The 19,203-nt window shown below is 42.8% G+C and overlaps 1 protein-coding gene across 4 annotated transcripts in view; it reads right to left on the reverse strand.

Annotated features, from left to right (window-relative positions):
- Window positions 1-19,203, reverse strand: part of FRMD3 (FERM domain containing 3) — a 293,594-nt gene that overhangs the window by 73,965 nt on the left and 200,426 nt on the right. For 3 of the 4 annotated variants that reach the window (XM_025359403.1, XM_025359402.1, XM_025359404.1), the window contains exons 5-6: window positions 16,906-17,003; window positions 9,311-9,434 (exon numbers count right to left, since the gene is read on the reverse strand). In XM_025359403.1, the coding sequence (XP_025215188.1) occupies window positions 9,311-9,434; window positions 16,906-17,003 (222 nt within the window). Of the gene's footprint in view, window positions 1-5,623; window positions 5,734-9,310; window positions 9,435-16,905; window positions 17,004-19,203 lie in introns of those variants that run through there. The other variant, XM_025359405.1, reaches the window with a different exon arrangement.

A 19,203-nucleotide genomic window follows, 5' to 3' on the forward strand; every position in this document is an offset into this window, starting at 1 on the left:
AGCCCTACATATGGCTGAAGTCAGAAATACTGTGCTGAGGGGAATGTCAAGCAGGATGTCGAGATATTTACCACAAAGCAAAGGCCCATCTTTAAAATAATTCTCAAGTCAGCATCATTTGCTTTGGGTTTAACCTCAGATCTCTACTGGCTAAGCATTTAAAAGACTTAATTGAAAAAGTCATACACAGGGAAAGGCTAACTACAAATGCTCAGAGAAGGCAAAAAGATCAAAACCAAAGGAGAAAAGGCAGGGACCCTGATAGGACTGGAGACTCCTGAGGCCCAGACTCACCAAGAAAGAAACCATTTAATGATCCATTTTTTTTGGGAAGATACTAAGATCAATTAAATAGAAAGGTTGGGGTTTTTTCCTTGAACCTCCCACTGGGCATCTGTTTCTAGCAAAAACTCTGATAACGGAAAATAATGATTTTCTATCCTTCAAATATTGCACCAGGAAATGTTCCACTCAGATTAATAGTGTCTCTAATGAGACATTTAAAGGTAAAGACCAGTGATTAGTTGAATTCTTTTCAAAGAGCTAACAATTCTCCAAAGATAGGCTTTTCTAATATATTAGATGAGGTCAAGTAATTGTGTATTTAGCTGTATGTCTCCCTTCTGCCAGTTTTGAGTGCTTTTAGACAAAAAGGAACAATCTCCCTTTTATTGATCCTCCTTTAGCATACCATTACATAGAGTACAAAACCAGATAGCACCCCAGGAATAAATGCCAATTATTAGTAGACATTAATTGTGGAATAAGATGCAGATCTTGCCAGCAATGAGCTGGACTGCTTGGAACACAGTTGGCAGGGAAGGGGGTGGTTCTGGCTCCCTCTGACCCATCTGAGCCTAGGAGCTCTAGAATTAAAGTCATGGGCAGAAGACCAACGTAATGGTGTAGAAGATCACTATAATGGTCTTCGACTTCTGAAAAACAGAATTCTCAATTTGGCTTAGATTACATTTTGCTGTAACTTGGTTGCAACTTTACTTAGATTTAGCTTTGTTGGAATAAAAGATTTTCCACATCCTTGGCTTCAAATGTTTGGGAATGTTCTCAAGACTTGCCCTTCAGCAGGGCTTGGGACTTTAGCACTCAGAGACTGCAGGGAGCTCTCTATGTTTTATAGCATTCCTGTGGAATGTGGACTGGAGAGAGAGTCCTTTGCTCTTCAATCTCATCCCTGGCTCTCTGGACGTTAGAAGACCTTTCTCCTCTCTGTCATCCTGTCTCCTGCCATCAGCAAGGGCTTCCCTAACCTGGGCTGAAGGTCTGGAGTGCCTCTGGGGGATTTCACTCAGCTCTCGTGCTGGTTAAAGGTTTGCTTAGTTGCCCTTAGCCCTGATCTAGGGTGTAATCCTCCTCTTCTGTCACTCCACCAGAAGTGAAAGCAGCTATGGGTCTCCACTCTCCTAAGAAGGACATTCTGGATTTTAATACATTTAGGTCTATTTGCATCTTCAGCTCTCAGATGGGTTCAAAAAACATGATTCTGTAATTCAGCCAGCTTGTTGGTGTTATTTTGATGTTAGGAGAGATCAATATCTCATGCCTTTCTACATCCTAAATAGAAAGGAAATGAGAGTTCCCAGTCTGTCATTTCCAATCTTTTACTTAGAGAGGGACATTATCTCTTGCAAATCCTTTAGGAGCCATCTTTATGCAGAGCATTAGATAAAATGCTGCAAATTTGGATAGCTGCCATGCTAAGAAGGAGACAGTGGTAACACCCTGGGGCCATGCAGGGACAAGGCTTAGGGAGAGCAGCAACTTAGAAAGATATTAGCACACAATGTACGGAAACTCAGATTTCAGGTCAAGTTCTATTGCTTCATAATTGTGTAGCCTCGGATAAGTTAATTTCTCAGAACTCTGTTTCCTTATCTGTTAAAAAAAAAAAATGGTGGCTGCAAACTCAATGGAAGGAGAAGGTAAATTGGCAGAGCAGGGATGGTGGCAATTCAGAGACAAAGGATTCTTTTAAAGAGGCACTGCTGCTGAGTGTTACCACACAAAAGTCAGGGAGCCATGTGACCAAAACCTCAGTCACAACTAAAGCCAGAACTTTATGGCAACTGGTTCCATTTTTTTGAGCTATTATTTGGCTCAAACTACATACATCTGGGTCACAGTGTAGTCCAAGGACTGTCATTTTATAACTCCTGCTTTGGACTCCAAGGATCCCTTAAGAATAGAAATTGGCTGTCAAATTTCTTTGCTGTTGGCTAGTGACCTCTTGATAGTCGAAGGCGCTAAATCATAGTCAAAACTGTCTTTGATTAATAAAAATTAAGAGGCAAATTAATTGTTGCTTCATGAATTATTTTGTGGATAAAATCTTTCAAACCATGAGGTCATGGGGGAGTGTGGATGATGACGGAGAGCCCAGCTTGGGGACGAAATGGCTGCAAATCTGGGCTAGGCCATCCCACACTACTACAGTGCCCCACAAAAAGCCACCCTTCAATAAATATTTGTTGTATGAATGGATGGATGGAAAGATGCATGGAAGTATGGATGAAATATAAATGGATAGAAGGATGGATAAATATCCTCTGGATAAATACACTGCTATAGTCTCATTGAAAGTTCAAAGAATCTTTAGCTCTACACGTAAGTTAGAATCACATGTGAGATACAATCAGAGAATGTATTAAGTAATGGCTGATTCCCACTTTCAATAATATAACCCCTCTCTCCTTCTTCATGGCCACATGGCACTTTGGTAACATTGTTTTTTCCCCCTTAAGGTCATGGTGGTTAGATTTCACCTGTATAAAAAACATTAATGGCTTGGATGTGCACATCACTTGCCCCAGCCCATCCCTCCCTAGAAATGTCCTTTACTCCAGGCCACAAAATGCAAGGACTTCATTTTTACAGTGAACGCATTTGATCCCAAATCATCCCATCTTCCCTCTTCCTAAGAAAGGTGCTACATCAAATAGCAACAAAAATGCAAATTTCTTTGATAATCTACCAAGGAGAGAGCTTCTATGAGTTTGGAAGGGACTTGGGAAGGGAAGTGATACAGGGACAGAGAGCGATGACAAAGAGAAAATGCATTTTAAGAAAGATTGGGGTTGTAAAATAACTAGACATGTATTTCTTGTCTTCTTTTTACACAATAAACACACTTCTCAAAACTGACAAAAACATTTCTTAAGAGGGCCCTTGTGATCTATTCATCAGAAGCAAAGGTAGAGGATATTTTTCATGTCAGGGTATTTATTTCTAGAAAGCTAGACGTTTTTAAAATGATAACTCCATCTTTTTAAACTATAGCCATGGCACATGATTTACAGAGAATATAACCTTTAAGAAACAGAGAGAATTACTCTGTTTAAAAAACACATTGTGTCATTCTTGCTTCCAGCACAAACCTCACTGCCCTGGATCATTATAGTGTGGCTAGTTGGATGATTTTCCTGCTCTTTAAGGGCAAGGAATATACTTCATCAAAACTGCTTTACTGCCAATTGAGCCTTTTGAATATTTAAAAGCTGATGACCTATGACTGAAGTTAATGCAAATGTCTCTGTCTCTAATGACAAACCTGATGAACTGGTGATGAGAGGAAGAAAAGACTAGCTGAGCAGAAACTCTAGGAAATACCTCCAGCAAAGTCTATCAGGGTTCTTTATGGTAAAAGCAATCTTTTCTTGATCTTCATCCCCCTCTGAGCACCCGCAGGACTAATGGAATGGGTATGTCCTCTTACCCCAGGTGGCTTTGATTAAAGCTGTGGAATACAGAAACCAAGAGGGACAAAAAGAACAGAGGACCAGCCAGGCATGGTGGCTCACGCCTGTAATCCCAGCACTTTAGGAGGCAGACGCTGGCGGATCACCTGAGGTTGGGAGTTCGAGACCAGCTTGACCAACATTGAGAAACCCCGTCTGTACTAAAAATACAAAATTTTTGTACTAAAAATACAAAATTAGCCTGGCATGGTGGCGCATGCCTGTAGTCCCAGCTACTCCGGAGGCTGAGCCAGGAGAATTGCTTGAACCCAGGAGGCGGAGGTTGCAGTGAGCCAAGTTCACGCCATTGCACTCCAGCCCTGGCAACAACAAACAAACAAAAAGAAACACAGGACCATCAAGTCCTCAGGGGTTGCAGCAATGGCTTCCTCCAGCCACCAGAGGGCTCTAGAGGGAGGAATAACCTATTTCTAAAGCAGTCCCAGGTAAGACCTCATCTCTGCACACCAAGCTTAAAGTCTGAAAACTACAAGAGATTATTTTTCACATATAGTTTTACAACTATGGCTCCTGATAACTTAAAATTATCTATAGAGGCAGGACAGTGAAGTAGAAATTTATTCCATACCTGCTCTGCCATGTGTTTAGAACAGGAGTCAGCAAGCTAGGACCCATAGGCCAAATGTGGCCTGCCACCTGTGTTGTCAATAAAGTTGTATTGAATCATGGCCCACTCATTTATGAATTGTCTATATCTGCTTTTGCTCTACCAAAACAGAGCTGAGTCACTGCACTAGAGACCGAATGACCCAGAAAGCCAAAAATATTTAGCCCTTACCTAGAAGAATCATTCAGCTCAGTGGGTTATGTAAGTGACACATTTCCATATCATCTAGTTCACGTGATATTAAAAGGCCCAGAGATGCCTCTATAAAAATCTTTCTAAATGAAACTCTATTAGCTACACATCTATTAGAATGACCAAAATCCAGAACACTAACAACACCAAATGTTGGCAAGGATGTGGAGCAACAGGAACTCTCATTCACTGCTGGTGGGTATGAAAAATGCTGCAGCCACTTTGGAAAAGAGTGTAGTGGTGGTTTCTTACAAAACTAAACATACTCTTACCATATGATAGAGCAATCATGGTGTTTGGTATTTACCCAAATGAGTTGAAAACTTATGTCTACACAAAAACCTACACACAGTTATTTATAGCAGCCTTATTCATAATGGCTCAACCTTGGAAGCAACCAAGATGTCTTTCGGCAGGTGAATGGATAAACTATGATACATACAGACAATGGAATATTATTTTGTGCCAAAAGGAAATGAGCTCTCAAACCAAGAAAAGACATGGAGGAAACTTAAATGCATATTACTGAGTGAAAGAAGCCAATCTGAAAAGGCTACACATTGTATGATTCCAACTATAGCATTCCGGGTAAGGCAAAAACTATAGAGACACTAAAAAGATCAGTGGTTGCCAGGGGTTAGGGGAGAAGAAGGGATGATTTTTAGGACAGGGAAACTACTCTGTACAATACTATAATGCTATTGGTATTGCAATGGAATGATACTATACATTCATCAAACCCATAGAGTGCACACCAAGAGTGAACTCTAATGTAAACTACCAACTATGGGTGATTATAATGTAACAATGTAGGCTCATCGGTTGTCATATATGTACCACTCTAGGAGGGATATTGATAATGAGGGAGGCTATGCATGTGTGGGACAGGGGTATAGAGGAAATCTCTGTGCCTTCCTTTCCATTTTGCTGTAAACCTAAATATCTCTTTTAAAAAATAAAGTCTATTAAAAAAAGAAAAACTACTCTATTACTCAATGAGGTTGTGAGGGCCATTAAGGGCTGTGTGCCCACTGTTTCCAGCTCCTATTACCTTCTGAACACCATAGAACTGTATTTCCTTGATCCTGGGTAAGATCCTGGGACAGGTCCTGATCAGAGAGTTGTAAGTAGAAGTGATAAGCATCACTTCCGAAATGAAGCATGACCTTTCAGAGCTCTTTTCCTTGTGGCTCAACATCTGGCAAATCCAAGCTTTTGACTTCCCTGAGTGACAATGGTGGGCAGAGCTCCCCAGCTGGCCTCTGGTGGGCACAGAACAGAGTAAAGAAGAAGTCCTTCTTACTCTAAGCCACGGAGTGTTGGGGGTTTGTTTCCTCAGAATAATCTAACTGATCTTGACCTATATAGAGATGATCAATAACGATAATATGCTACTATATTTGCAAAACTGTGACTTCTACCTACCTTACCTCCTCCAGTACAGTGAAGGACTCAGAAGAAGAAACACTGATCCAAGCATGAACTTTGACCTTCAGTCATCAATTTAATTTAGTTCATGAAAATTCTTCTTAACATCTTGGTCTTCTTAAAACTCCAAGGAAAAGTCTCTGTCTCTGTCTCTCTCTCTCTCTCTCTCTCTCTCTCTCTCTTTATCTTTCTCTCTCTCTCTCCATCTCCCAAAGAACTCTGTTATTCATGCCTATCTATCAGGCCATCTTGGTCCCACCTTCAAACAGTGTGTAGCCTCCCGGAGAGGAAATTTCTTCTTTCTCTCTTATTAATTTTCTGCCAAGAATGGAAGCTTTTGTTCCTTTCTCAGAGATCATAGGAGCAGAATAATCCTAATCAATGAAAAGACTGGGAGAAGGTTGTGAAACCATTCCCTCCTAGGGTAAAGATGTTGATCTCACTGTAAATTATCATTTCTGCTAATATTTGAGCACCTATTGTGTTTTATTTCTCAGCTGATTCAGAAAGCAGGCAGGAAGAAGGAGGTTATTTATTGGGTCCCTCAAACCCCAAAAAAGGCCAGCTGGAATCCTCTCAGGACGTCTTCAGAACAGCAGTTCGATGGCCACACACTATCCCTAGCTACGTGGGAGGGTCACGGGTGTTGTGGTGACACTGGAGAACAGGATGGCCATGGCTTGGTGCAGCCAAGCACAGGTCTCCTCCATCCATGACTCCTTCCTGGCATGGTCAGGTTTGCAGAGTAATCCAAGGCCCAATTCCTTACACAAGACAGATAACGCTTTCTTGACCTGTGTGTGAAGGGGTGGTGGCACCCCCAGAGCACCTTCAGTCCCTGTAGCAGGTTTCCCATCAGATGCAAGAAAGCTCCTTTCCCTCTTCACTGTCAGCCTCTTCTGCTCTTCTTGTCTTACCCTCCAAAGCAAAAGTATCTCTCTGCTACACTGATGCTGAATGACATGCAGGACTACTTAGAGACAATGAGCAAAAATATACAGGGAAATGCCTCCGGAAGCTGTCCTTGCAATGCGATATGATTCCTGACAGGTTCATCCTTCAGGCATACAACTCTGACCTCTTCACAAAGGCTTAATGGATGTTACAAATGTGCAGGACCACATGTGCCATAGAACAGCAGCTTTGATCAAACCACGGAACTTACTTCCAAGATTTATAAAGTGTGACAGACTGATGACCCCCTGTCTTCCCTGAGTGCATGATGACTACTTCCAGGGATCTCCACAAGCCCAGTTGCTGGCCCAGGGTCCAAGCTACAGCTTTCTGAATGTTAATAGAACAACCTGGAATCTTCTTTGATTCACTCATTTTCTCATGAAATTGTGGATCACCAAGTCTGGTTGCAACGCCTCTCATGACTCTCTTCTTTCCATTTCCTTTACTCCTATTCTTTTTCAGGTCCTTCACATTCCATGTCTGAACACCAGAAATTACTAGCCGGCCCTCCTGCCCTGGTTCTCCATCCTCAAGCACTGTTGACATGTTGATCACCGTGAAACATCTACCCGACTACCTGATTCCCTTGCAATGCTCAACAAAGGGAGAAGAGCATGGGCATACCTTGAACCAGGTAACCCAAGGTTCAAGTCCTGACTCCACTATTTACTCAGTACAAGTCCTTTAACCACTTCAGCTTGTACTTTCCTCATCCCACGCTAGAAAGAACAATAGCGTCCATCTAATAGAGTTTGGGAGAACTGAGTGGGATAATGCACTTAAAGCTCTTAGCACAATGTTTTGGCATCTAGTAAGTAAATTCTCAATAAATGTGTATTATTATCATATGTTCTGAGCATTAGAGACCCTGCAAATTCAGGGCATAGAAAACCTTTCCATTCCATCTCCTATCAGTTCAAACAGTGGCTGCAGCTCCTTCATCCAGGGATTCTCACCCTGTGCTCCCCAGAACACTGCTCTGCCACAAACCCCTCCACAAAAATATCGGAACTTTATTTCTACCTCTAGTACATTTGTCTCCAAAATAGCAAAAGAGTGGTGAGAATTTCATGTATCTTCAACAAGGCTTTAGGAGACAATACTCTAAAATTACCCACATAGATGGCATGTTGCTTTCTGAAAGAGGTACAATGTTTTGATGTCTAATCATCTTTATCTCTAAGACTAAGGGTCATATTTTCCCAGCTGAAATAAGCTGCCACCTTGAACGCCCTCACGTATACGCTTCCCAGACTCACCAGTAGGGGGCGCGCCTGCATAAAGGAGGGAGCTTGAGCAATTTCCTCACACGGGGACAGTTGTCTGTTCCAGAATGCATAATCCAGTGATGTAATTTTCTTTATACTTACCAGAGGCCCAGAACATGGAAGCATCTCAGTTCTTGCAGTTTTTCACCAACACTTGTCATAACACTGCCCATGCTTGCTATTACCAAAATGATTTTTTTCCTGTAGTTTGCACAGTATCTAAATTCTAGTTACAGGCTAGACTACTTGAATTACCTGAATTCCAAGTTGGCAATGATCCCTACACACACTTCATTTTATTCCCAGCAGCCCATGTAGAGTGTAAGCATCACAGAGTGCATAAAGGCTCAGACTCTAGACCAACGCTGCCAGAATTCAAATCCCAGCTCTGATACTTACTAGCCGTGTGACCTTGGGCAAGTTGTTTAACCTCTCTGGGCCTCAGTTCCCTCATCTGTAATATGGGAATAACCAATAATCTATCTCCTAGGTTGCTGTGAAGATTGAACAAGTTAATATGTGCAAAGTGCTTAGAACAGTGTTGGGAACGTGGTGAATGCTGTATGCAATTTTGCTACTCCTACCGCTGCTACTGTGCGGCTATCATCGAAGCATCGCAGGTGAGAAAAAGAGGATCAGACACTAAACCTGTCATCTTGAGAGCAGCTCAGCAAAGGGAATCTTGCCAATGGGTTCTACTCTACTTGGAGTCAATGCTTCCAGCTATGGCCACAGGTGGGAAAAAGACAATACAAAATTCAAATCAGAAAGGTTTACTTGTTTACCTTAGATTCCACTTTCAGAAGCTCAGGGCGCTTAGAAATCCATATGTGTAAGAAAACATATGGCTCTAATAACTACTGATGGTTCACAAACAGCTACTCATGGGACTCCACACTGTTGAGATTGTTATTGACGGAGGACACCAGGGTGTCCTTGACAGTGCCCAGAAAAATTGCGCTGCCACCCAAAACGGCCTACCCATTCATTATATATATTCCTCCTTCACGATGTGATTTCCACATTCCCTGCAGTAAGAATATTTCCTCACCTTTATCATTTTCACAAATGTCTACCCAGATTACCTGAGTTCGTTTTTATGAATTTCCACTATTTTTCTTTCCAGCTTCTGCGACTGCTTGGGGAAAATCTCAAACTCACTGATGTAATTCTCAGGATGCTCATCAGGATCGTAATCACCAAGCTCAGCTGTAATGAGTGAAAAAATAAAGAGAAAGAGAAAGATTAAAAACAATAACATGAGCAGGGTGCATATGGAATGCCTCCTGCCATCCAAAAGAAGAGGCTGGAATAAGCTCACCCAAAAATATGTATCTGTACCCAGAGAAAGTCTGAGTGTCTAGAGGGTCATATTACAGTTCAGATCGAGCTGTGTGAGCTTGGGATCTTGAGAATCTTCTCTGGGTCTCACCTTCTTTATCAGTATAATAAAGGATTTAAATCACTGTTTTTCAGTGAGGACACCATTGGCATTTTGGGGGTTAAACAATTTTATTATTTCAGATTTTCCAAGGAACTGTAGGACATTTAGTACCTCTACCTTCCAGGTACTAGATGTTAGCAGCATACCCAGGCACTGTGACCATCAAAGCTGCTCTCTCCCAGAAGTTAGTCAAAGAATACAGGATTTCAGTTAGATGGAAGGACTACATTCAAGACAGCATTGTACAACATGGAGACTATAGTTAGAAACAACATACTGTATACTAAAAAAGGCCTGAGAGGGTAGCTTTTAATTGTTCTCAACACAGAAACAAATGATAAGTATATGAGGTAATGCATATGTAAAGCTCGGTTTAGCCATTCCACAATGCACACATATTTCAAAACATCAGGTTATATACCATAAATTTACATAATGTTTGATTTAAAATGTTTTAATTTTTAAAAAATTTAATGCCCCTGTCCCAGTATTTCCAAGTGCTCCCCAGGATAGGAGGTGGTACCACCTCTAGATGGAAACCAGTGGACATTCGTCGGGGTTCCATTCACAGCTAATATCCTCTGCATCCAGGAATTCCCTGACTGGAGCGGCCTGTTCTGAGGCTTATGCAGGTGTAGCTTATTCATTAAAAAATCACAACAAGAAGGAACCCAGTGGGATTGCACTTAAAAGCAAATTGATTGCTCTTGAAATTAAGGAGTATACATCTAAAACAGAAGAGCATGCCAAATTAAAGTTGTTGCTGGATTCTAACAAGAAATGAAAATAAAATCCTAAGCCCTTCAACAGACTGAACATTGCCCCCACTTGGACAAGCGGCCCCAGAGAACTCTTAAAAACTGAGTTCCCATACATGATGAGTTCGGACCTCATTATACTTCCTCCCTCATTAATTGCTATTAGGTTTCCTACACCAAGGGTTAAACAGAAACCTGCCCTTTTGAAAGATTGCACCACTGATACCAACCAATCGCCGATGCTGCCCCTCCCTTTTGTGGTTCTGAGACAGCAACTGACCAGCATTCCTTCTTGGTAAGAGACCACTGACCACAAAGTGGTTCTAGCCAGTCTATGGAGGCTGTGCACAGAGGGCGTTTGTGTCCTCTGCTTCACCTTTTGATGTATAGGCCCTAATGATAATACGTTTAAATGTTAAGTCTCCACCCAAAAGTGAACATGGGATGCACGTTGCTTATGTGCTAGCCTACTATGCATGCCTGTGCCTTCCTTTTGTGAATATTCATAGCTCCTACGATAACCTGTTGAATATGTATACTTGGCCACCCCATTTGGCATAAATCTTTGTCTTATTCTTCCCACCCTTGAAGTGCTTGTTTCCAGCTTCAGGCCAGAGGCTACGTTTCCCCACCTGTCAGAATGACCACCCTGCAAGCTGCAACCCTTTGTGAGAAATAAAGCTCTTCTTTCCAAATTTATGTACTTCATGATTCTTCAGCTGACACTAACAAAGGTCTCCTCCAGAGGATCTTCAAGGGTAAAAAGAGAAATGCCTACACATCTCTGAGCACCCAGAAGGCCAAGCAGAGATAGGTGTGTGAACCACAGCATAGAGGAGCAAAGGTGATATCTGGCATCAAGAATACTTTTTATTGGTTCCATGAGCATGCTAAGGAAAATGAGCCAGAAGAAGCAAGTGTCTCTGGAAGAAACAGAAGATATGGCCCAGGAGAGTAGACTAAAGACAGTGGGAAAACTGTATTAGAAGAATCTGATCACCAATATGACTTTGAGGTAGAAAAAAATTAGTATGCCTTGAGTGCATCTGAAAAATTACATCCAACTCTGTAATTTATATCCACTGTCCCTTCATTGTCACATCATCTGATGACCGGAAAAGTACATAACCAGGAGGAAAGCAAAGCTCTTTAAAGCTTCTGAACAAAATTCAAATTACAGAGTTCTTAAAACAACCTAGAACATATACCACAGCGAGGGAAGACTTCTAAAATAAGACCCAAAATACTATCAACCACAAAGGGGAAATTGATTAATTTGATCATACCAAAGTTAAAATTTATTTCTGTTTAATAAAGGACATCAGAGTCAAAGTAATAGAGAGATGACAACTTGAAAGAACATATTTTCACAATCTAAAGCCGACAAGGACTAATATCTAGAATAAAGAAGAAATCCTTACATATTATTTTTTTAATGGACAGGAAGACCAATAGAGAAATGGTCAAAGGATAATGAACAGACAATTCAAAGAAGGGGAAACCCTAAGGGCCAGTGTAGGGAGAGATGCTCAAACACATGAATAATTAGAGATATACGAACCAAAACAAGATGTTACTTTATACCTATAACATTGGCAATAAAACTAGGGAGTTGGCAGAGACACGAGAAAACAAAAATACTTGTGCACTGCTGAAGGGTGCTAGATACATGTTGCTCCTCCAGAGAGCAAGGTGGGAGTATTTAGTCAAATATTATGACCCAGCAATCCCATTTCTGGGCATTTTTCCTAGAAAAACTCTAGGTGCAAAAAAGGATATGTTCAACTTTTTTTATGACAGCATTAATCATAGTAGTCAAAGTTGGAGGCAACTTGGGTGTTTATTGTTAGCGGGACAGATGGATAAGTAAAACATGGAAGATGCACCCTTTGGAATATTTTGTCACAGTTAAAATCAACAAAATACATGTATGTCCAGCAATATGGACAGATCCCAAAAGCAGTGTTCTGAGCGTAAAAAGGAGGGAATACAATGAGTTCTATACCATCATTTAATTTATGAAATTTAGAAGTATAGACACAAAAAACAATATTAATCATTTTATAGGGATGGATACAAAGACAAAGATATATATATATATATATATATATATATATATATATATATATATATATCTCCAGTGTTGCCCTTAGGAGTGGAAAAGGGAAGTCAATCAATCCATGGGCCTAAAGGGACCAATGATGAGAGGTGGGCCATAAACTGATGATTAACTCAACCTATGTTCCAAAAGAAATACATGTAACATGTCCACCTGCACACACATACACGCTTGTGCCCCTGTGAACTAGCTACAGGCATTAATATTTAGGAGATGGACAATCTCAGTGCTTCCATTTTCCACAGGTGATGGGATAATGGATAACCAATATGAAACTGGGTCATCTTCAATGCAAACGTCAGCTTGCAGAGTGGTTGGTGAGGGAGAGCGTCATTTGTGAGGGTGCACTTTTCTTTCCAGGAAATCTTACGAGATATTATAGACTTGCAGTGCTAAACGCTGCAAACATTAAAAACGTTAGAGAAGAAATGCCATGAAGATTGCACTGGATTGCTGACAAGACTAACACTGTCCCCACCACAGGCCATGCTCTCTGATCCCTTAAAGCTTGTCTTTAACTCTGACCTCGCCTTAAGCAGAAGGCAGGTTTTTTTTAATGAATAAAGACTTCTAGCTATTCATACCAAGAGGAGTTGGGTAAGCAACCGTGGTTCTCCCTCCAGCTCATGACTTGGAAGTTGAAGTTGTAACACATGACATACAACTGCAGGCCCTGTGTTTTGAAACCAGGTCTAGCACTTTTCTAAAAGCGTTCAATTCTAAGAGCAAAATCCAATGAGTTTGAAGTGAATGGGTGAGTAAGATCAGAAACAGAAAGTCTGAAAAGCAACAGGCTTTCCCCTGGTTTGGAAAGGACTATTCCAAAAGAATTGGAGATGCAGGACCTTTAGCTCCAGGGCCAACTCCTTCAGGAGCTTTCCCTGACCCACCCTTGCTAAGTCAGGAGCCCTCCTGGGACACTCATAGCAGGGATCGGGCCTGTGTGTTCCTCCATCTAGCCATCAATGTAGGGTCACAATGCCCTGTTTCCTTGTCCATCTTCCCACAGGAATTTTGTATTGCCATGTGGCCCCCTAGCAACTGCTCAAGAAGTATTTGGAGAACACATGAACAAATGAATGAATGAGATAGTGATACCATCCCAGCAGGCGGCCAACTAATCTTTCCCATAGTTAAATGAATCAGGCACAATCATTTAGCTAAATGTTAAATGAATCAGGCACAGTCATTTAACAAAATGTTAAATTTAACTAAACGTTAAATGATTCTGCCTGATTCAATTAACTATGGTTAATCAGGGCATGTTTGAAGCTTCGGTATATTCTGAGTTTATTAAAAGCAGTCAATCAAGCCATGTGTGGTGGTGCACACCTGTAATCTCAGCTACTTGGGAGGCTGAGGTAGGAGGATTGCTTGAGGTTAGAGTTTGAGACCACCCTGGGTAACATAGTGAGATCCTCTCTACACAAAATACAAAACCAGTCAATCACCAATCACCTGGAGTTCAGGCAAGTGCCCCGATTCATTTCAGGCAAGTGCCCCGATTCATTTAACATATTTAGTGGAGAACCTGCTGTGTGTCAGACACAGGAAGACTGCTGTGAAAAGCACCCAGATCCTGCTCCCATGGAATTAGATTCTATATAGGAGGAAATGCACAATAAGTCCAAAAACAACTCAAGATCTAAGTGTTTGCAAGAAAACACAACAGGGCTCTGAGAAAGAATGACGTGCAGGAGGGAGCTGCTTTAGGTCGAGTTGTCCAGATAGACTTATCAGAGGAAGTGACTTCTGGACTGAGTTCTGAATGTCCAGCAGGAGCCAAGATTTCTACGGGGGTTGAACACACCAGGCAGAGGAGATAAGTTGAATTCTGCTGTGGTGCTGTTTTGTAAAAGGAACAGGAAAGATATTTTTACCAAGAAAGAATATAAATAGATCCCAAGGATTCTGTGTTTGTTTTGCAATTTGTATTATGAAAGAAAACGCATTGCATGTCTTGAATGTGCTTGTTGGATTCAGTATGGACAGGCAGCAAAACTCCAGGTGATGGATTGGTTTTGTATTCCTTGTAGAGACAAGGTCTTGCTATGTTGCCCAGGCTAGTCTCAAACTCCAGACCTCAAGAAATCCTCCTGCCTTAGCCTCCCAAGTAGCTGGAATTACAGGTGTGCACCACCACATCCAACTTGATTGACTGTTTTTTATAAACTCAGAATATACTGAACTTAAAACATACTCCTTGAAAGAGGGTTAGCAAACAAGACGATGAGGGGCGACAGTGCCTCCTATTGATAATCACTTACTCCATCTTCCCTGTTACTCTGTAAGAATAAGCAGTTCTGAAACGCCAACCTGTATCTGTATTTGTGAATGCAGAGCTGCCGAAGTACTCACCCGAGAATCAGACCTTTACGAACCACTTTTACTGAATTTGCTATAGATGACCACAGACAGCACTGCATTTGAGAGCCCAAAGGTCTTTTTGAGGTCTGCCAGTCCATTTCCCACTCTACTTTCTCCACAGTGTCTGTGTGTGTGTGGTCAGTAATAATAGCAATGAGGGATAAAATAGGGCCCTGATCGTCTGGATGGAGGCTCCCTGGCTTTATTTCAGACAGAAAACAGGATGGCGAGCCTTCCATTATAGATCCATATTGAGCGTGTCCTAGGAGAATTGATGGTAATTCACTAAGGCCTAAATGCATTCTGAAATCCTCATATGCTGGTCTGTTGCTTGGATTAGTATCGATTCCTTTGTCTCTTACCTAAGACAGTACACCCTAACTCGAGATGTGCAGCCTTCATCATGGAGGAAGGGAACCATGGGATTTACAGTCCTCTCACTCCAAGGTATGAGAAGTAGCTTTCAGAAACACATTCTCTACCTCAGTGCGGATGAAAGGGCTGTTTCCCGTCACAGTATCAACTGTAGTGCTTGAAACGGGAAAATACCCAAGGGTTTTAACACCTCTGCCAAAATCTGCTATCCAGAATGAGGCTGTTCCCAGGGAAGGGGGCGAAACACAACACACACACACCCGCTTTGGAATTCTCAGAGACCAAACACAACTGAGAAGAGGATCAAAGGAACTATTTCACAGCACAGAGCATCCCACAGGGAGGGCGGTGGGCTACAGGGGAAACCCCAGGAGAATGACGGGTTTCTCCATCAGTGACAAGCTAAGTGTTGTGGTAGGCAGATGATCGTCACTGATGACCGCTAATGACCATCAGAAGCTCCTGTGTTATTCCAGATCCATTGGAAGATTGACATAGTCCTCTCTCTCTCTCTCTCTCTTTCCTCCCGCCCCACCTTCTCTCTCATAAACATGTCGTTAATGTTCATGCTATAAACAGCTGGATCATCTGAGTCCCTCCAGTTGCCTCTCAGCTGATCCAGGGGAACAGAACACCTGGGCCATTTTCACTTGGGTGTTGGGCCCATCTGTGGCCATGTGGTGCCTCAGGCCCTGGAGGCCTCCTTCCCTCAAACTGCTTTCCTTACTAGGTGGAAACATTCAGAACCTAACCCATGTCAACACATTAGCTATTTCCCCCGGGGTTTGTTCAACTGGAAAACGAACAGTAGTCACTTCTAATGGGCCTGTGCTACCCCTGGCCTGGTGCAGAGTGGTCTCTGAAATCACATGGCCAGGAAAGGAGGATGACTATCCCATTTAATAGATGAAGAAACTGAACCCCGAAAAGCTTAGGTAACTAGGTAACTTATCCATGGTGAACCATCCAGGAAATGGGAAGAAAGATTCAAATGGTGGTATGACAGTTTATGGGACTTGTGCTCTCCTCACCATGCCCATCGCTAGAAGAGCTGAGGAATTAGACATAATAGATGTGTATGTACGTATACACATACACACACGAATAGATAGGATGGATGGATAGATAGATAGATAGATAGATAGATAGATAGATAGATAGATAGACAGATGTACATGAAAATGCTTCCAAGGATGACCCCTTTGTTTAACACCCATCTTCCTGGATGCAGATTCCCCCCTCAATATGTCCATTAGGCCTCTCATCTAGCATTTGGAACTGAGAACATACAATACCCACATCCCTTCAGAGCTTCTTATAAACCCACCCATTCCACATTCCAGCCCCTTTGAAAGAGAGCTTCTGACTCTGACTCATGGGATCTTGAGGGACTCTGTTTTTGCAGAGGCTCCTGTGAACATCTCAGCCCAGCCTTCCACCCGGACTCCACTGGCTCGGAACGGAAGGTGAGTAGGGGTTCCGTTGCTATGTACCCAGTCCTACATGGTCTCCAGCCACAGACAGGCAGGATGGCCACGGGTGGGAGAAAACGGAGGCTTGAAACAGCCGGAGCTCCACAGTGCAATGGTAGTATGGGTGAGCTGTGGCCAGACTTACCTTGAACAATACAGGCACCCAGGTAGGCAGCATCGGAAAAGGAGCACAGCAGGCGGCCATGAAAAATATCCCTTTTAATCTGAAGGTACAAAAGGTACCTGCAATACAAAAGGAGAAACGGTCACCCTAACTTTTGGCTAAAGTCTGGAAGAAGTAGGATTGTTCATGCTTAGCTCCAGTGGTGACCAGACCTTTTCCCAGCTCTAGGGACTGGCTTAGACAAGCCCAACCCTTTGTAGAACAAGCAGAGGAAAGCTGAGAGGGGCCCTCTGAATTCAGAAAAGCAGAAGTGTCTGCTGAGCAGATCTTATCAGCTTCCAAAGCTGAGCAGGCTCTGCCTTTTCAAAGAGGCATGAGAAGAAATGAGGAAAGCTACAGGACCCAGTGGCCAGAGCTCCTGGCAGAAACTCCCACACGAGGATAGCCATGACCACTGTCATCACTACCTGCATCTCAGGCACATGCTGCCCTAGCTCTGTTTCAAATGGAGAGCCGGGAAACAGACTCAATCAGTACATAAGGCCAGCCTCACCATTTCTTAGGGGGAGAGAGACACATTAATCAACCTCAGACAGTCGCAGTTATTATGAGGCCAGAAAGGCAACTAACTGATTCACAACTAGAGCTGCCATCTGTGTAGTCTCCGCCCTCCAGGGACGGCACACTCAGATGCCTACTGAGACCAGGCACATGGTGGCCTATGACAAGAGCAAGTCACCTGTGCTGGTGCAAGAAGTGCTGGAAGCAGGATGGGACACAGCGGCTCCCTAGAAAGGGGGCAGCCACCACACAGCTCCAGCCTAGTGCTGCCACTAGAAAAGCAGACTAAATGTGTCCAGTTTTTCCAGAAAAATAGCAGGGTGGGAGGCAGGCAGCAGAGCAGGGTGCCAGGTTGCAACCCCTGGCTCAGGCTCATTTTGTCCCCGTCCTTTCTGTTACTCCACACTGATCAAGCTCTCTTCCAATTTCCTCATCTTCTCAAGGTTCTTTCATTCCATGCTCAGGCCTGGGATCTGTTGTGTCTGAGCAGAGTAACTTTACAGATGTGTGCAGATTCTTTCCGTGCTTACTTTAGAGTTTAACTCTCAGAAACCAATGTTTTTTCTCTTTCTCGTCTTCTTGGGGGTTTGCAGGGCGCATCTCTCAATCAGTCCCAGGTATCACCTTGTGAGGTTAATTTTGTGTCAACTGGATTGAGCCATGGGATACCCAGATATCTGGTTCAACAGTTTTTCTGGGCAAGGGTGTTTCTGGAAGCGATTAGCATTTGACTTGGTGGACTGAGTAAAGCAGATGACCCTCCCCAGTGTGAGTGGACCTCATGCAATCCACTGAGGGACTGAATAGCACACAAAGGCAGAGGAAGCTGAATTCACTCTGCCTGATGCTTGAGCTGGGACATCAATCTTCTATCCTCAGTGCTCCTGGTTCTCAGACCTTTGACTTGGATTGGAATCTACAACATTGACTCTCTGGCTCTCAGGCCTTTGAACTACACCACTGGCTTTCCTGGGTCTCCAAGGTACGGAGAGCAGGTCATGGGATACTTTGGCCTCCATAGTCACATGGGCCAATTCCTTACAATAATTCTCATTATGTATGAAAGGGTGTGTGTGTGTGTGTGTGTGTGTGTGTGTGTGTAGCCTATTGGTTCTATTTCTCTGGAGAACCTCAACTAATAAACATCTCTAGTGCCCAAGTAATTTAATCTTTACTCAGCCATAGGAGGAGCGACATGCGTAATCCCCATTTTAAAGGCAAAGAAGTAGAGAATCAGAAAGGGTGATTAGTGTGCTAAGGTCACAGGGACACTGTCAACCCTAGAGCACTGGAGCTCACTGTTTCTGGGCCATTGGTTCACTGAAAGCACACTGGAGCCATTGAAGGAATCAGTGGCTCACTGATGTTTTCCCTCACCATATCTTTGTCTAACATCTGCTTTATGCCATGCACTGTGCTGTGTGGGCACTGGGGGCATGGTGGAGGCTCAAATGACAATCTCTGTCCCCAGTTTAGTATTAAATTTTGTGCAGAGGATAAAGGCAGTCCCTAATAAGTTTTTCATTTGGAGCTTGGTACGTATTCTGTCAAAGGAACCATATTACACTCATTGGGTAAGGACTCAGACTAGCTGCTTAATCTAGTGCCTCTCACACTTTAATGTGCACATGAATTACTTGAAGAGTTTGTTAAAATTGATTCTGATTCAAAAGGTCTGGGATGGGCTTGAGATTCTATATTTCTAATAAGCTCCAGGGGGGCCAGGTGCGGTGGCTCCCACCTGTAATCCCAGCACTT

Source organism: Theropithecus gelada, chromosome 15 (assembly GCF_003255815.1).
Source record: "Theropithecus gelada isolate Dixy chromosome 15, Tgel_1.0, whole genome shotgun sequence".
NCBI lineage: Eukaryota > Metazoa > Chordata > Mammalia > Primates > Cercopithecidae > Theropithecus > Theropithecus gelada.